Here is a 17751-nt window from a genome sequence, read left to right on the forward strand (position 1 = left end):
TACTGCTCCCTTTGCGCCTTGTCTCCTCAATCTCATTTCGCCCTTCGCTTTCAAATGTGATTCTGTTCCTACCGGAGTGTAAGTGTAAGGCGGGTCGGCTCCCCACGTTTTATTGGAGGAGCTGTCTGCAAACGATGCAAACACCAGAGATGGAGATCCCCAAAGGACTTCATCAGCGAACCTCTGCTGCACCATCACCCAGCAACCCACAATGCTGCCCCCTCGAAACGCCATCGGTCGAATACCAGGCCACCTTCGACCGGTGCTGCTTCCTTTCCGGACGCCCGGTCCAAAAGTGAGGCTTCAGCCATTCACCCACCGCAGCCGGCTGCTTCTCTCCCCGCCACCAGGCCGCCCTCAATTACCCTTCTTATCACCATTAACACCCATTCGCTCTCTCCCACCGCTATCCATTCATCTCCGCCAACATTTTGGGCGCCTCATTTCTACGGAAAGCCGTAACCACTTCAAAAAGCGACTGTCGCGCGGCCTGAAAATCGGCCTGTCCTTCTACGCCATTCTAGTCCTCTTCCAGGTCATCAAGCTCGGCCTGTACCAAGAAGAAATCGAGCACGAATGGCCCACCCCGCCGGAATGGACCTGGAAAAGCCGCTGGTGCCTGCGCTCCGCCCAGGCCATGATGCACCCTGAGCACATCGGCAAGCTGATGACCAATTGGCCCATGGTCGCCGGGTACCTGCGCGAGCTGCTGGAGCGCCTGGAGAAGACCGACGGCGAAGGCCAGGGCCTTATCGAGCAGGAAGACGGCGGGATTTTCGTCGAGGGTGTCGGTCGCACGGGTCTCGACATCTCGGCGAAGAGCGAGCCATGGCGCCGCGGCTACTTCCAGGCTCTCATGGGCGCGGCCAAGGCTGCAGAGAATCTGGATGGCTGGCTAACGGACCGCAAGCAGAAGATCTCTGCGCCAGCGGAGTATGTTGCGGGCCCGTCGAACCCGCGGCCGAAGCCTATGCCTGCGGGGCAGAAGAAGGTGCCGCAGGAGGAGAACTGCGAGGCTGCGTCGCCGCCGCCGCACACGTTCTACATGAAGGTCCTGACGACGAAGGGCTTCGACACACGGCAGAAGCTCGACGCCGCACTCGCGTATGCGGACTGGCTTGATTTCAAGGGGCTGGGGAGCACCGCGGGCGACATGTACACGTGGGCGCTGGACATTGCCGCTGGCGGCGTCGACGACGCCAGTAAGATTGTGGATCTGAAGACGGGCATTCTGAAGAATGACGGCACCGATTTGCCCTCAGAGAACATCCTCCGCGTCTCGACCGCCCTGGCAGTCCACAACGCGCGCGAGGGCGACCTCTCCACCGCTCTCTCTCTCTTCACATCCGTCCTCAAGGCCCGCCGCAGCCTGCCCATCGCCCCAGACTCGGGCGCCAACACACCCTTCTCCTTCCCGGCACCACCCCGCGCCTCCAACGACCCCATCGCCAGCTTTGTCAAATCCCTCAAGAATATGTTCTCTCCCCGCCGAATACCCCGCCCCCTCCCCTCCGGCGACACGCCACCTCTCCGCACATCCACCTCCGCGTGTGATGAAGCAGGCCTGATGACCTACATCGGTGAGATCCTGTTCGCCTCGTCGTCGCGCGAGCACGGGCTGGCGTGGACCCGCGACGCCGTCGAGATCGCCGAGTCAACCATGCTCGACCTCCGCGGCGCCGAGAACAAGCCTGCGCGGACGCGCTGCGCAGAGTGCCTCAAGGTCGGTCTGGAGAACTGGAAGACGATGGTCTCAGCGCTCGTGGCGCAGGCGCACCAGGAACAGGTCGAGAGCGCGGGTAAATCCCGGTCCTGGTTCGGCGGCCGCAAGCAGAGCAAGGCTGAGGAGCTCAAGCGCTGGGAGGCCGAGGAGGCCGTTCTGGAGGATAGGATCCGCAGGCTTTTCCCCGTTTTGGTGGGCGAGTCTGGGTTGGATACACTGTCGCCGAACAGTTCGCTGTTTGTGTGAGCTTTGCATTGCATATTTGGGCTTGGTTTGGTGGTTTCCAGGGGGGAGGGGCGTTTATTGTGATGACTGGCCGCTTTTGGTCATTTGTATATTCTTAGTGCTATACCTATATACCACGGCAGTCTATGGACTATGCCGAAATTGGACATGGAATTCAATATCTACCTACTACCAATCTTTTTACTCTCCATGCAATCACGCATTTACGGTGACGCCAGCTGCTAGGTCGTTGTGAATTACATCTTTAGCCTCTTAGGGCTAGACGAGATGGGATCTGGCTAGCTCCAAAATCCGAGTTGTTATCATCCACCACTACCTACAACGCACGGCTGTAAACCTTGATATAGAGTATATGAGAAATCCAGCAAGGGCACCATGGAAATCAAGAATATAAGAATATGTTCATCGTTCCCTGCAATAGACCATGCTATGGCACGTAATGTCTAGCTAGTATCTTACCACATTATATACCAAGTCCGCGCCTACCGATAGTTCATTACGCTTTTACATCCTCCTCCTCCTCCTCCTCTTTCACAATAGGCCTATTGAACAAAAACGCCCCGCTAACCATCACCTTCCCAATCGCACACAGCAAAAGCGGAAAATGCGAGCCCACCTCTCGCTGCGCGAACGCACCCACAAAACAACCCGCCGTCAACATAACCAAAAACATCACCCTGCGATTCCTCAGCCGATTCCGCAACTTCCCCAACTTCGGATCAACAACCACATCGATGAACGCCGCCGTCGCCATCGCAGTCGTTATCTCGGTCATCTTCAATGACCGACTCATCGCTACCTGCGCGCCGCCTGAAAACGCCAAGCACGCAATGACAGCCATTGCGGCCGGCCCGTCCCGCCGGATGGGCCATGAGTACTGGATGATCAGCGCGCAGAAGACGAGCGTCGTTTGAATGAGGTTGCTGATGAGAAGCCATAGCCGCCGTCGCACACCCACGTAGTTCCCCAGTTGGCCCATGACCAGGCCACCGGCCACGAACAGGCTTAGACTGACGCCGATGTTGGGGAAGCTGTAGGCGTTGTTGGTGAGGCCGGCGACGCCGATGGCGAGGAAGAGCGTGTTGCCGGTTTGGTTGGAGGCGAAGCAGGTGTAGTCTGGCCAGGCGGCGGCGTCTTGGATGCCGGTTGCGAAGGAGAGGAGGAGGAGTTCGCATTCGAGGAGGAGGTCTTCCCGGATGTCTTCCATGAAAAAGTCCCAGAGGTGGGACCTGTTCTGGGGTGCGTTGGGACTGGGGAGGGTGGAAGCCATGTCGAGGTATTCTTCTCTGCGCATTATTAGTATGGATGGAGGCGGTGTTTGTGAGGTTAAGCGGGCCTTGCGGTTGTCTAGAACGGGCGTGCATTAGTATATGCAGTTGGGACTTTGGGAATACGGGGGTGTAGGGTTCCAGAAGAGATGGGGTCCGATACTCAATACTCAATACGCAATTGGCTTGTCCCAGGATGCGGTATCTGGGTAGTTGGATAGTTGGATGTCTGGCGTATGGTGAGCAGCGTGTAGATTCGATGCTTATGAATATGACCTTGACGTACGGCCACAGCTATACAAGGGAACTTCTGCCAAACCTGTCAGAACAAGCAGAAGTCCATCAGAATCGTTATATACCAGTCCACCCACTTCACCAATTCCCCGTCGCGTCCGTCACCCGACATTCCGGGCTGACGTATATACACAGCGGCACTCCCAGAATGCGAGATTCCTTACCCGCAGGTGGTGAGATCGCCCAGAAGGGTGGAGACAGCCGGAATCTAAAGAATGTCACGGCTGTCTTCTATAGCCTGAGACAGCGGCCGCCGCATGGCGGATGACGCGCGCAGGTCGATGATCTGCTTGCTTCACACGCTTCATACAATCAGACCCTAGTCGTGCCAAGACGGGAGGTGAAAGTACAGCTTATCGCACTGGCTTGGATCAGGACGTTAATCTCAATGCCCTTGCCTCCTGCGGTGGCGGTGGTGGTTGGAAGGTCAGCCGATTGTATGATATCAAGAGCTGTCTGGGTGTATTGTTGACTCCACACCAGGCTGGATGGGCCCTAATTGGGAGTGTCATGTTTGAACCTCCGCCTTCATCTAATCGATCTACAGTGGGAGGCGGTCATACCATGCTCCTCGAGGCTTAACAGGCGCGAGTAGCCTGAGAGATAATCCAGGGCCCACCCATGGATCATGGATAAATATATTCCGAAGGAACAGAAATTAATCTACACTGAGGCAGCAGCAGGCAGCGTTAGGCAGCGTAGGCCATTTCTGTTCAAGTCCTAACGCATCGGGCGTCATTCTCACTGCACAGTGGCGCTTGTCGGTGAGTCACTTAGCGTGCTCAGAACGGCAGTCACATGGACGATCTAAGTATATGTCAAATCCATCACGCTAGACTGAGGGTCAACGCGGCACATAGTGGGACCCTCATAGGCAGCAAGGCCATTCATTCAGAGTGCGTCAATTTGAGACCGCATCGACATTTGAGGCTGAGAAAAAGAAAGATCATGAACCAGCACTTAAATGGAGCCTGGAGCCACCTCCGTTCAAGTTCAAGGCTGCCGCTAAGAGCTTCAACTTTCTACATTTTATTTTCTGAGACGACTCTTCTTGATAAATCTTTCATCTTTCGTAGCCGCCAATGGATCCCCATCTATCCAGAACGTTCCAGTCACTCACCCGAAGCAAGATCCATGAGCTGGAAAAGCAACGTAACATCTACGAGTCTCGCAAGGCAGAGACACTGGAAACTGCGTCCAAATGTCCAACACTCCGAGAACGGGTTGCACAGCTTGTTGTGGGAACGAAAAAGCTGTCCCAAGGCGCCGAGTCCGACAGTGAAATTGCCAATATTGAACATTGGGTGGAACAAGCTCGATTTGACGCTTCAATTCCATCAGAGAAGCTGGAAGGCTTCGAGACACATCTGCGTGATAGGTTGGATGCGTACAGTCGGAAGTTGAATCTCGCCGATTTGTATTCGCGTCTTCTCACCGAATGGATGAATCCTCGTTCAAAGCATGAGGATGTAGCAAATCATCCTAGCGAGGACGAAGACTTCGAGATTGTCGATGAGCGGCAAAAGGAGAGACTGAAGCAGCTATGCGACCAGTTCGAGGACATGGTTTTCAAGCCCTATGAAACCAGCCCGGCCGAAATAACTTCGTTTCTGCAGGGACTTTTCCCGGGCGCGGACGGTGTTAAGTCTTTGGAAAGTCTTCGATCCAAAATCAGTGTCGAATCACAATCAATTTGGGATCAAAAGGACCCTTTCACCGTCGATTCGCTGTCCCGATGCATCCGAGGCATTCGAAATGAGGAGATCATCAGCGAGCAGAAGCAGCAGACACTAAAGCATTTTTTGGACAATAAGGTTGCTTTGAATGAAATTGCCGATGTGCTTAACATGCGATACGCCGACCTGCGGAACTGGGACTGGCATGCCGATAGTGAAGGTGTTCCTGTGCTTCCACGCCAGCAGCTGAACGGCAAATACCGAATTTGGATGGACGAGGACGTTCTAGAAACCATTTTCGTCGAACACATTTGCATACGAATTTGCCAGATGCTCAAGAATACTCTGAAGGGATTCATCGAGGACAAGCAGTCGGTGTGGGACGTTCCTATGAAGCCAAAAATGACTCGTCAGGACCGGCTACGTCGAAGATATTATTGTGGCGAGCAGCGGAGCGACAGTCTGGAGGCCTGTCGAAAAGCTGAATTCGAGAATGATTTCTTCCTCACGGCACTTCCAGATGACGAAGGAACTGGTTGGAATTACGATGATGGGGATGAGCATAATCTGGAGCAAAGAAGAAAAAGCGTCAAGCAAATGTTGCTGAGAAAGGTCGTCACCGAGACCCTCTTGGCACGTCATCTTCATGGTGAGGCTGTTGTCATTCAGTCGGATTTACGGTGGTACGCAACCTCGATCCCACACAGCACAGTCTATACCATCCTCGAATTCATCGGATTCTCAGAGGATTGGGTTGAATTCTTTCGAAAATACCTCGAGACTCCGTTGAACATGGACAAATCCTTCGAGGGACATGACCAACTCGGGCCTCGCAAACGCAGAAGGGGAATTCCCATTGCACATGCCTCTGAGAAAACCATTGGCGAATTGATCCTCTTCTTCATGGATCTTGCGGTCAGACGCGAGACTGGGGTCCTTCTGTATCGTCTTCATGATGATATCTGGCTCTCCGGGGAACCCCAGAAGTGCGCGCAATCGTGGGAGGCGATGCAGAGGTTCGCAAATATTACCGGCCTCACGTTCAACAAAAGTAAGACAGGATCAGTCTATCTGAGCAATTCGATCGATCCTGCAATTGCGTCGAGATTGCCTAATGAATCGGTGAAAATCGGCTTCTTGATGTTGGACCCTTCTTCAGGCGACTGGGTTATCGACCATTCACAGGTCCAGACCCACATTAATCAACTCAAGAGACAATTGGATCAGTGCAACAGCTTGCTTTCATGGATACGAACCTGGAACAGCTGCATTGGCAGATTCTTCAAGAACACTTTTGGGGAGCCCGCATTCTGCTTCGGGCGGCCACATATCGATGCCATCCTTACCTCATATGAGGAAATGCACAAAACTATATTTGGGACCAAGACTAACAACACCTACTGTGGAGGCACTTTAACTGAATATCTCAGAAATGAGATTGCTTCTCGCTTCGGCGTGTCTGATATTCCGGACGCTTTCTTCTTCCTTCCTGAAAAGTTAGGAGGGCTGGGCGTGAGGAACCCATTTGTCTCGATTTTTCCGCTACGCCAGCACCTGCTGAAATCGGGCCAAGAGCTAGTGGAAACTTTCCTGAGGTTGGAGCTTGCGGAGTACGATATGGCAAAAAAGGAGTTTGTGAAGATGACTCCGAGGCAGCGGGTGAGACGTTTGGGAAACCTGAAATCTGAAAACTCATCAGAAGAAGATGAAATTGTCTCTTCGGAGGAGATGCATACATTCATGACCTTCGCAGAGTGGACTCGATTCCGTGACGAAACGAGTTCCAGTCTGACTGCCTTGTACCGACGACTTATGGATACTCCCAGTCACAATTCACCCTGTACCACGGAGAAAGTTGAATCCGCCTTGCGGAAAGCCCAAAACAAATTTGGCCTCCATTATATTGATGCCGAATTCAAATGGATCTTGTACATGTATGCGGATGATCTTCTGACAAAGTTCGGTGGATTGAACCTGGTGGACAAACAGTTCTTGCCCACAGGAGTCTTGGACATGATCAAAGAGAAGAAAGTTACGTGGCAGATGGCTTTATAACAGAGCTACTGCATTGGTGATACGCTTGACTGTCAACAGCGTAGGTGTTTCGCTGATGGTTTTCGTCTGGATTGGGCAAGCTGAAATAGACCACAGAACTGTGATATTATTGAGAGCACCACAGACTCAACACCCTGATGTAGTTCAAATTGCGGAGTTCTTGCATGATGTCCCTCTCACTCTTTACAATTTCAAGCGGATATCCATCGAGAGCCTTGAAGTTAATTAACAAGGGCCCTAGCAACGCCCTCTCCGGTGTGTTATTGTCAACCCGGGAATAGCCTAGAAAAGGCCGCCATGACAGGGTAGGCCTAATTATACAATTGTCCAAGAAGATCTTCATCACACGAAAACAGATTTACCTGGATTTTACTAGTTACGGTGTCTTCAATACCCTCGAGGTAAAATATAGATCAGTTTATACAAAAATATAGCACATACGACCATAGGGTGTGGAGAACAGGGCTTCCCGTCCGCTCAGCCGTACTTAAGCCACACGCCGGCCAGTTAGTAGTATGGTGGGTGACCACATGCGAATCCTGGCTGTTGTATGTTTTTTGTTTTTGCTTTCAGACTTTTTTAACAATTTTAATTCGATTGCCCTTGCCGCGTTACTCTTCAGCCCTTCAGCCCTTTCACCCTGAACACCCTGAACACCCTGAACACCCTGAACACCCTGAACACCCTGAACACCCTGAACACCCTGAACACCCTGAACACCCTGAACACCCTGAACACCCTGAACACCCTGAACACCCTGAAGCCCATCTATTCTTCACCCGAATGCCCTGCACACCCCTGAAGCGCTGACGTGTCTTTCCCCTTCCCATGCTGACTTGTCCCCTGTAAGTGCGTTGTTGTAATCACTACCATCTGGTCCGCGCTTGGGTAGACAACAATATCAACATCGATAACCTCTGATTGGACTATCTCCGTACCATCCGATACAGGTGTCACCCGGAAGCGACAAATAGCTATTACTTCCATGATTTATAGAATCCTATATACACTAAGTCGTACCTAGGAGGGCGGCGAATCCTGAGCGTTTCAGGTTGCGGAGGCTCTCAGAAATGACAAGAGAGCATGGAAGGAGACTTAGAATTACAGGTCCAGGTAGAACGAGTCTGATATTGAGGTGGTATCTGGATGACTTATCGTTGCTACCTGACTAGGCCCTCAGCACATCAAGTACTGGATACTGGTGATCCGTCTTCCACTGGTAGCTCGGCGTGAGTTTCAAGGAATTTCAAAATATCTTGAATCTCGTCTTCAACGCGATACCAATGGCCAAGTCCCTTATAGGACTTCCATGTGACATTCATTGCGAGGCCAGTTGAAAGGACTCGAGACATTTTTTCGCCAAGGCACACAGAAACCTTGGGGTCTTCTGAGCCGTGACCGATAAACACGGGTGTTTGAAGTTGAAACAAATTCGATGGCACTGGTGACTTTTCATCTGTCGAAAGCATAGGAAGATCAAGGATATCACGGACATAGTTTATCGCTTGGATTGGCAGAGGGAGTTCTTCTTCTTCTTCTCCCTCTATAAAGGGATTGAAGTCGTCACGCAATTGGCTAGGTCGCTGAAATGGACCGTTTTCTAACTTAGACTTAGAGAATTCATCTCTTTCTGACTCTTCATCACTGGTTATATCCCCACCCTCTATATCGTGGTCGTCCGATTGCTTTTCATGATAGCTGTTTCCGGCCAATGCCGGGTTGTCCTCATATTGAAGAATTTCATTCAAATGCTGCTCAAACGGCAGCCATCCACGCATCCCAATAAATGCTCCAAGGGCCTTTGGTTCCGTTATGTCAGGCCAGCCACCCAAAACTGTGAAAATCCCGGCAGCACAGCCTTGGCTTAGGCCCCATAGAATTAACTTTCGGTAGCCTCCCTCGCCCAGAATATGTGCTTCTTTGGTGATTAAGCCACGAATGAATTCGGCAGTCTCGCATAGGCCATCGATTTGTAGGTCTGTTCTCTGACCAGGATCATCAAGTGAATAATTGTCGTACCACTGATGAATAGGAATCCTCTTGAGTATTGTTGAACGGCGTTTAGATGCAGTTGGAAAGACGAATTTCACGGTTGGGAGTCGGGCTTGTAGGTTGGCAGATGCGAGAATCTCACGACCAAAACGTTCAGCATTGCTCCCTCTTCCATGAAGTGCAATGATGGTATGGGTATGCTCTTTACTTAAGGGCGAGATGACCAGCGGTGCGGGGTATGGTTTTCGCGGCATTCTAGCTTTGTCGGGGCGGAGGCAAGGTGAGAGCAAGGAGACCAAAGAGAGGGGAGTTTGGAAGAAAAGAAAGAACAGAGCAGCGGACCAACAGGTCGACATATGTTTTTTCGCGATTCTTGTTTGAACGGGATAGATTACTCAAGTTCCCCAGCGATCATGGGCTTGCTTTTGCTAAGCGCCGCCCCACCACCCCACCTGGGTACTTGAGGATCCTCAGGGTCATACGCGGGCCGCGGTCAAATCTATCTTTGCGTATGAAGGGCTACTGTGCATGGAGAGAGGTTGTCGTTTGCATTGCTTGCTCCCTAAATTGGTAGCATTCTGTACTGATTGCAATAGAAAAACTCCGACAGGTGGACACGAACGGTCGAGAAAGCCAAGGTATCATACAGTACAAACGCAGGAATCGCGCAGCCTTCGCATTTCACTAGCTTTCTATCTTTCGAGCCGTCCCTGCAAGAAACTGGCGGTCTTTCAAGACTTCCATTGAGGCGCGGACGGGTGAGATGGTGACAGACCACTTAGATAAATTTCAGCCATGATACTGTTGCATTGTCAATCTCGTCAGAACCGAATTTCTACAAATTTATGTCATCAAATGTACTGCCGTCCCTTTACCCTAAGGATCTATTGGAAATAGGATACAATAATCGCTCACAAGTTGCATGTGGTGGACAGGTATTTGAACAGCCCCCCACTGGGGGCCACCCGCGGTATATATGATGGAAACATTTGAATAACGCAAGATTAGGACGCGCAACTTCCATGGGTGGGAGTAAGGGGGTAGTCCCGTAGGATGTTTAAAAGTCCTATAGGTGGATCAGTATAATTTTCATATATCATGTTTTATTTTATTATAAGTTATGCTATTAAGATATACAATTTCGGGTTCTAAAATGACACTGGGCAAGTTCGATGATCAGATAAAGCAAATTTTGATTAGATGAATTGAATTAGAATTCAATGAATTAGATTAAAATTAGATAAGAGTTATAGTACTAGCTAAGTTTATAACTATCTAATATTTAAGAAATCTTCTAAGCTCTTCTAGAAGTATATTAATCTGGTAATTCGCCGAAATCACTGTGATAGGAAAACTAGGGAGAGCGCGACGCTGACAGAAATAAGCACGGTAAAGGAGAGCGAAAATTGGCCACTTTCTCTACTCGGAGGGTCATTTGGTGGGTCGTTAATTCTTTCCCTGCTCGAATGTGTGTATGTACCTCTTGACTACCAGTTTCGGCCCCTTGGGTGAAGAGGTGAACGGGCCCGGATCCAGGCTGAATAGGGCGGCGAGCCGACCACGACCAAATTGTCGGCGTTAGGTTACCACCGCCATAGTAATGCTGTTGTATGTTTTTTGTTTTCACACTCTTTTAAAAAGATTAATTCGATTGCCTTTACTCTTCAGCCCCTTAGGCCCCTTCACCTGACCGCCCTCTATTCTTCACCCGGACGCCAGGAATACCGCTAAAGCGCTGACGTGGCCAGCTTTGTAAATTAATTTGTTCTGTGGCCACGATAAATGACCTGTGGTTAACGTATTATCCTGAGTGGCACTGGCTGATGGGATATGCTTGACTTGTTGAGGGACCAGCCGCTTATGAACGAATGGGCAAAATACGTATGTGCACGTGATGATAAGCGGCCCATGGGTCGACTGCCGTCCGGTCGAAGTAAGTCCAACTAAACCTGAACCGGGGGAGCTAGTCGGTACTAGACTAGGAAGTGGCCTGCGTATGTGATAGCTCCTACGCGCCCTCTGTGCGCGGGGCGTCAAGAAGCCACAGAGCCTCCTCTGCTGCCTGAATGGGTGGGGCAAACAGGCGTCCGGGCGCAACAACCACCTCGCATACAATTGCATGGCCTGGATGACTTATGAGACGCACGAAGGAACACCATCTCTGCCATGTCTCGGTTCCTGGCACAAACGTAAATCCAAGCGGTCCCAAGTCTGTCTTCCAGTAGTCGCTTAGCCGGTGTATGCTCGTCACTGTTGCGCTAAGCACCGCAACACCTCGTTCCCCTGCGATAGCCCTGCCATCTCACACTCTCGCTCCACTTCAACACCTTCCTGTTCCTTGTTCTTTCTCCAGAACTTTCACACCTTGAATCCTTCATGAGCTTATGCCATCGTTAAGCCTTTCGACCATCGTCTGATCCTTCAAGACTGTTTTGATCGTGATGCCGACCAAAGACTTCCAGAGGGACCTGAATCAAGCCACCACGCCGGGTCGATTCTCACAAATCACCGGGGTCAGGGCTGGTGAAGGCGATGGCTCTATTTCATTTACCTTTACGGAGCCTCGAGCAGGCGCCAGCTTTGGCTTCGAGGCGATAGTCCATGGTATGTGAGAATGCTCCTCGAAGCCCGGGATCAGTGGATCCACATGTCTTACTAGTCGCAGATCCCCACGATTACCCTTCAAGCCACACCTTTTTTGTTTACTCCACATCCGAAGATGTTCCTGCCGAGATCACACAGGCCGTCGATGATACCGTGCCTCAATTCGATGGCCTGTCTATCCACGATTTTTTGTCTACGTTGGAACGCGTCGTCTCGGCGGCAGTCCAGGGCTCCAGTGCCCCGTCTTCCGACGAGATGATCGACGACCTTGCTACCTCGAGCGATCAAGGGTTCATAGACGACTATGAACCATCCGACTGGACAGAGGATGAAGACACCTTCTTCGCCATCACTAAAGCCCCCGCTATTGTGCGAGAGAAAATCCGAAGTGATCTTCGTGCTGTGAAGCACGCGGGCTTCAAAGTGGGATATCACGGGGACCCAGCGGGCTCCGTTTTCGTGTCGCTGGCCATCCGCATCGCCAAGTTGGGTCTCTCGGAAGAGGCCATGAGCGCATGGAATGTGCGTCCCACGGAGTATTTGGTCCTCCTGATTCGCTATACCAGATACCAGACCATGGAGGAGCTTAACAATGGCGGCGACTCCATGATTCAACTGCGAGTGGGACTTTGTGACTCCTACAAGCCATCCTTCAGGAGCACCGTCAAAGCCTTCCAGGACACAGTGCTCCCCAAGAAACAGAGTGCAGAGGCAGCAGAACAGGACCCGGGTCCACTTCTTCGAGGATTGTTCATCGGGGCACCACTCGAGAAGCTTCTCAATGAGCGATTCCTCGGTATCGCGAGACTTCGGTTAAAGTACGGTTTCTCCTGGACGGCAGCTGAATTGTTCTTTCACACCAGCCAAGGGAAGGTCCTCAGCCCACATGACGCCCATTCAGAAGAATTCATGGTGGAAGACACTTGGGTCACGCCTGCTCCGGATTTCCTGCGGACCGATCATATGGCCGACGCAGGTCTTTGTTTGCCCAAAATTTCATTTCCTCTTCTAGCCATGCTGTTTCTCATGCGTCACTTTATCAAGTGCACTGAGTTCTGTCTCGTGTGCCATTGCAAAACCTACGACAGCTTCGAAGCGCTGAAGCCGTATGTCTGCTCCAATGGGCTTTGCCTGTTTCAGTATATTACGTTTGGCATGGGGCCAAGTCTGGAGTATGAGATTCGCTCTCAGCCCTATGTCGTGGATATGCTGGTTTCCTTAGCCTACGCGCGAGCCAAGTCGGGCCGTCTCGTGGACTTTCCGACTGGGCTGGGACTCAATGTTCCGGATACTCTAGTCCCCGACAGTGACACTGCCGTGCGCGTGGGTCCAAACCCGCCTTCGTCAAATCAAGTACACACCGTCCGGACTCCTCCACATGCTTATGAGGCGACACTGATCACCACCAGGATGGAGCTTTCACACGCGTTCGTCCCGCAGGTCAATGTTGGCAATTGGATCGTTATTCTCAACCCCGAAAAGCCTGTGATAGCAGAGAACAAAACCGCATGGCATTGCCGGGTTCAGCATATCGGAGAGACATCCGGATTTGTCTCTCTCTCGTGTCCTCTCTCTCAAGGCCGACAATTGTCAGACGCCGAGATTATTGACAAATACCCTGCTTCGAGAGAAGTGCAGTACGTGATTTACGACAAAAATTTCGACGACCTGGACCCTGACAAGAAGCGAAAAAGTATCACGATGCTCCTCGGCACTCTTCCCAGTGTCGATTCGATGGTTGCTTTTCTGGGCCATCACGGATCTGGCAAATTGCTCTCTTCTTGGCAGGATGTGGTGGCCCCAGCTGCATTGGACCTGCTTCGGTGGGTTGTCGCCTCAAATCGATCCTGTATCTTACAGGATAGCTCGGAATCAAAAGACCTGGTGTCCGGCATGAAGGGATTCATTCAGTTTCGACTGGTTCAAGGAGCGCCAGACAAAGAGCAACGCTTTATGGAAGCGGTCAATCAGCATGCCATGCACACCAAGTCTGCTTATCCCACCATCTTTGCCTGGCATGGCAGTCCGCTGCATAACTGGCACAGCATTCTTCGAGAAGGGCTACACTTCAACGAGGTTGCGCATGGGCGTGCTTATGGTCACGGTGTCTACCTATCGAATCATTACGGGATATCAGCGGGCTACGGGAGTCATGGTTGGGGTCAGAGCTGGCCACAAAGCAAACTGAACATCACCTCCATGATATCCTTGAACGAAATCGTCAACCACGCAGCGAAATTTGTTTCAATCTCCCCGCATTATGTTGTGCAGCACCTGGACTGGATCCAACCTCGATATCTCTTCGTACAAATAGGCAAGGAATCAACCGTAGATGCGAAGTGTGAGGAGACCGCACCATCTGTTATTTACCAACAGGACCCGAAACATTTGGTCCAGGGTCCGAACGGGAAATCGATTCATATACCCATTTCAGCATTTAGCAGCAAGCGGCGACAGAGTCTTGAATCTGCCCCAGCTAAAGTGCAGAATAAGACCAAGACGAAGAAAAAGAGGGGTCCAAGGGGCTCCCCGATTGATGTCGATAGCTTTGACGATGCAGCGAGCATTTCAACCGACATCGAAGATCTCGACATTCTCCTTTCCGAATCCGAGAAAGAACCGGATGGAGTTATTTCGAACAAGAAGAAGAAAGGCAGTGACAAGAAAGTACCAAAGACCGACTTCATCCCAGGGACCCTTCACGAGCAAAGCTTACGTCTGCTCTCACCACCCACATTTGCGACTAGCACGGCCACCAAGCTCCTTCAGAGGCACCTTCAGGCAACCCTGAAAGTCCAGGCCAGCGAGCCACTTCATGAGCTCGGCTGGTACGTGGATCCAAACTTGATCAAAACGGTCTATCAATGGATTGTAGAGCTGCATACCTTCGATCCAACTCTTCCCCTCGCCAAAGACCTCAAAGCCGCAAAACTCGCCAGCGTCATCCTCGAGATACGCTTCCCACCACAGTTCCCTATGGACCCGCCATTCGTTCGCGTTATACGCCCGCGATTCATGGAATTTGCTCGAGGTGGCGGCGGCCATGTCACAGCCGGAGGAGCCATGTGCTTGGAACTACTTACCAACTCGGGCTGGTCGGCGGTTACCTCAATGGAGAGTCTCCTGCTACAGGTGCGCATGGCTCTTAGTGCTACGGATCCGCACCCTGGACGACTGTCGCATGAACGTGTCGGCGATTACTCCGTCGGCGAGGCGGTTCAAGCCTATACACGAGCTTGCATGGCTCATGGATGGGTGATCCCGAAGGACATGAAGGCGATGTCGTGGTAGGATGGTGTCTGGCATTTAGGAGATTGGGTGTTTCCCCAACAGCTAGGCATTATCTTTGAACATATTTGCTTTGTGGGTCTCTTTCCGCATTCATCTTTATACTGGCCTCGACTACGTAGGTGGAGTTTCGCTTCAGATACTTGAATGCACTCAGGGTTATAACCTTTCCAATGCCATGCAGATCTATTCATTATACTAATACCCATTAGTCTCTCTTGTCAAGCTATATATCTTCCCACCCATGTCCTAAAGGCCTTTCAGCTGGCCTCATTTTTTCCCATTTCCAACACTGTCAGTTTATTTTGCAGCCAACGCTGCTTTCCAGCACTCGACGATTCTATTCCAATATTGCTCCGGGTGCAATCTCATGTGCCCAACATGCGGCGAGCCCTCAAACAACTCCGTATCCACGGCCCGATACCCAAGCGTCTTAACCTGCGCAACATTCTCCTCGAGGTCATCATACCCAATGATCTCATCCTCCTTGGAATACAAATACAGCCTGCTAGACTGCCTCGTCGTGACTTCTTCCTCGTTCATCACGCGATTAGCCCACGCACCGGAGGGCTCCGTGCCACGCATCCGCTCCAACAGATAACTCCCCCACAAGAACGCCCACCACAGCGCCTGTGTGACAACAAACGGCCACGGGAAGAACTTCGACGTTCCCACCGCCATAGCGCGCGACCAGCGGCCCACCTGCGCCGAGAACACCAGCCCGCCCGGCGTGGAATCGCACACAAGCAGCTCATGCGGAAGCTTCTTATCCGCGCCATGCCGCTGCTGATACGCGACCATAGCCGCTGCGACGAAGATGCCGCCGGTATTCGACATGGCGTGCAGCAGCACGCGCTCCTCGTTCCCACCGTCGCCCGTCGGAGTCGGGAACACGGTGTCGATGATGGGCATCATGGCCTGGACGCGCTCATTCAGCGGCTGGTTTGAAGCCTGCAGGGTCTTGGAGATGGCGACCAGGATGCGAGCGGATGGGTAGAGCTCGTGGAATCCGTCCGCGTACTTGGAGACGTGCTTCGGCATGCCGTCGCCCCAGCCGAAGATGACGATTGTTGTGGGCTGGTCTGGCGGCGCGGCTTTGGCATTTTCGTTGCCGCTGCGCAGGTACACCCGGTCTGAGAGGGGGGTGAATCCCGGGAATGGCACTGGCTTGGGTGGCATTGTGTCGAGCTAGGTGTGGTTGATTATGGCTGGCGTGCGCGAAGGGGGTGCTCGCGAAGCGGATAAGCGCAGGATTTTGGTTTTAATAGAGAATCAGGTGGCAATCGCGGTGTAGTTATATCCAGAGACCTCTTCCTTAGAAAGAGTGCCGTTCCCGCTGGATGTCAGATGCAAAAAGTCTCCATTTGGCAATCCCTCCGTCTCGTCAGCTCGTTGGGGGATCTTAGTAGACATTGTGTGGCCAATGTCTTTGCAGCGGGTGGGTCGTTGGGAGGGACATGGAGGCGTTGACAAATCGTGGGCCAGGGTTAGACCTCGGTTTTGGCCTTTTTGGGTTTATTCATCGGACCCACTTGACCCCTGCCCCTGTACCAGGATGCTGTTAGGTGCATGGTAGGATTGTATAGATATTTGAGAGAGCTTCACGAGATATATGAATTACTTTCGGAACGTTTGCTCTTTTCCGCACAACATGGTGCATTTCCAAGAGTAACTCTATGCATGTAGCATATATGTTGATATATATTGTGGGGAATCCACCGGCGGGGGTATCCCGACGGGAAGTTTCAAAGCAGATTTAGAAAAAGAGATTACTGATGGCAAACAAACACTGTAATTGGGCTATGATTATTTGATATTAATTGAGCTGCGCGAATCACCTGCTTTTAAACCGCGACCTCATGCTCAAAGGGGAAAGTTGAAGTACAGTTTGAACAGAGGGGGATTCAAGAACCATACAGCTCTAATCAGGGGTTTCGAGCGAGATGATCTAATTCATCAATGCGTATCTAAGTATCTGACATGAGCTAGTTTTGAATAAACTTGCATCATGCGTACTCAAGGTCTATGATACGCCAGTACAGTCCGGGCGATCTGAGAGATATGGCTCATCCGTGATATTCGGCTCATGCAAAAACTTCTTGGCAGTAGAGACCACTTCCTCAATATCCTCCAGCCGGTATGTATACACATAATGGTATGGATTTGTTGAACTAGATTGCGATCAGCGAGAAAAAGCCCTGCGAACTGGCTAGCTGGGGAGGAAACACGCCTAGCGTTGCATTCAGAATGTCTTGCATACTCAAAGCCTGAACCCTAACCCGCACTGCAGAAAGGATGTTTTTTTTTCAAGACCTTGGGATCTCCATTGATTTAAATGACAGTTAGGAGGGCCCAAGGAATCTGTCCCCAAAGGATCGTCTACCTGGGATCAGACTAGGAAGAGCGCTAAATAGATTACCGGCGGGGGGCCAGAGTAGAATGGTCCTCTTTGGCGGTTCAAAACTGTGTAGGAAGTTATTTTGGGGGCGATTTATTGTTATCCTTCTATTAAGAAAGCGACGCTCTTTATCAGATGCTGGCTGGTTCAAAAACTGTACAGGATAACAGGGCTGAGTGACGTGTGGGGCTCTATCTCGCGCAGCCA

General features: G+C 51.4%; 6 protein-coding genes across 6 annotated transcripts, besides 2 other annotated features; 3 read left to right on the forward strand and 3 right to left on the reverse strand.

Moving 5' to 3' along the window:
- Positions 1–211: 211 nt before the first annotated feature.
- Positions 212–1969, forward strand: N7482_009468 (uncharacterized protein; the record flags this gene model as incomplete). The annotated part of the gene is made up of 1 exon (XM_056691592.1): positions 212–1969. One exon carries the CDS (start codon positions 212–214, stop codon positions 1967–1969), a length of 1758 nt encoding a protein of 585 aa, XP_056539298.1.
- A 496-nt stretch (positions 1970–2465) lies between these two features.
- On the reverse strand, positions 2466–3263 carry N7482_009469 (YoaK family protein; the record flags this gene model as incomplete). The annotated part of the gene is made up of 1 exon (XM_056691593.1): positions 2466–3263. One exon carries the CDS (start codon positions 3261–3263, stop codon positions 2466–2468), a length of 798 nt encoding a protein of 265 aa, XP_056539299.1.
- A 1350-nt stretch (positions 3264–4613) lies between these two features.
- Positions 4614–7262, forward strand: N7482_009470 (reverse transcriptase; the record flags this gene model as incomplete). Its single annotated transcript, XM_056691594.1, has 1 exon — positions 4614–7262. One exon carries the CDS (start codon positions 4614–4616, stop codon positions 7260–7262), a length of 2649 nt encoding a protein of 882 aa, XP_056539300.1.
- A 515-nt stretch (positions 7263–7777) lies between these two features.
- Positions 7778–7810: a sequence feature (Protein overlapping with rRNA (N7482_009471, KAJ5152993.1) was converted to a misc_feature.).
- A 74-nt stretch (positions 7811–7884) lies between these two features.
- Positions 7885–8064: a sequence feature (Protein overlapping with rRNA (N7482_009471, KAJ5152993.1) was converted to a misc_feature.).
- A 382-nt stretch (positions 8065–8446) lies between these two features.
- N7482_009472 (Phospholipase/carboxylesterase/thioesterase) lies at positions 8447–9508 on the reverse strand (the record flags this gene model as incomplete). The annotated part of the gene is made up of 1 exon (XM_056691596.1): positions 8447–9508. One exon carries the CDS (start codon positions 9506–9508, stop codon positions 8447–8449), a length of 1062 nt encoding a protein of 353 aa, XP_056539302.1.
- A 2187-nt stretch (positions 9509–11695) lies between these two features.
- Positions 11696–15149, forward strand: N7482_009473 (putative ubiquitin conjugating enzyme; the record flags this gene model as incomplete). Its single annotated transcript, XM_056691597.1, has 2 exons — positions 11696–11858; positions 11914–15149. The coding sequence occupies 2 exons, from the start codon at positions 11696–11698 to the stop codon at positions 15147–15149; spliced, it is 3399 nt and encodes a 1132-aa protein (XP_056539303.1).
- Positions 15150–15446: 297 nt separating this feature from the next.
- Positions 15447–16325, reverse strand: N7482_009474 (TMEM53 family protein; the record flags this gene model as incomplete). The annotated part of the gene is made up of 1 exon (XM_056691598.1): positions 15447–16325. The coding sequence occupies one exon, from the start codon at positions 16323–16325 to the stop codon at positions 15447–15449; it is 879 nt and encodes a 292-aa protein (XP_056539304.1).
- Between the last annotated feature and the right edge of the window lie 1426 nt (positions 16326–17751).

Source organism: Penicillium canariense (genome assembly GCF_028826845.1).
Source record: "Penicillium canariense strain IBT 26290 chromosome Unknown utg000007l_segment0_segment0, whole genome shotgun sequence".
NCBI lineage: Eukaryota > Fungi > Ascomycota > Eurotiomycetes > Eurotiales > Aspergillaceae > Penicillium > Penicillium canariense.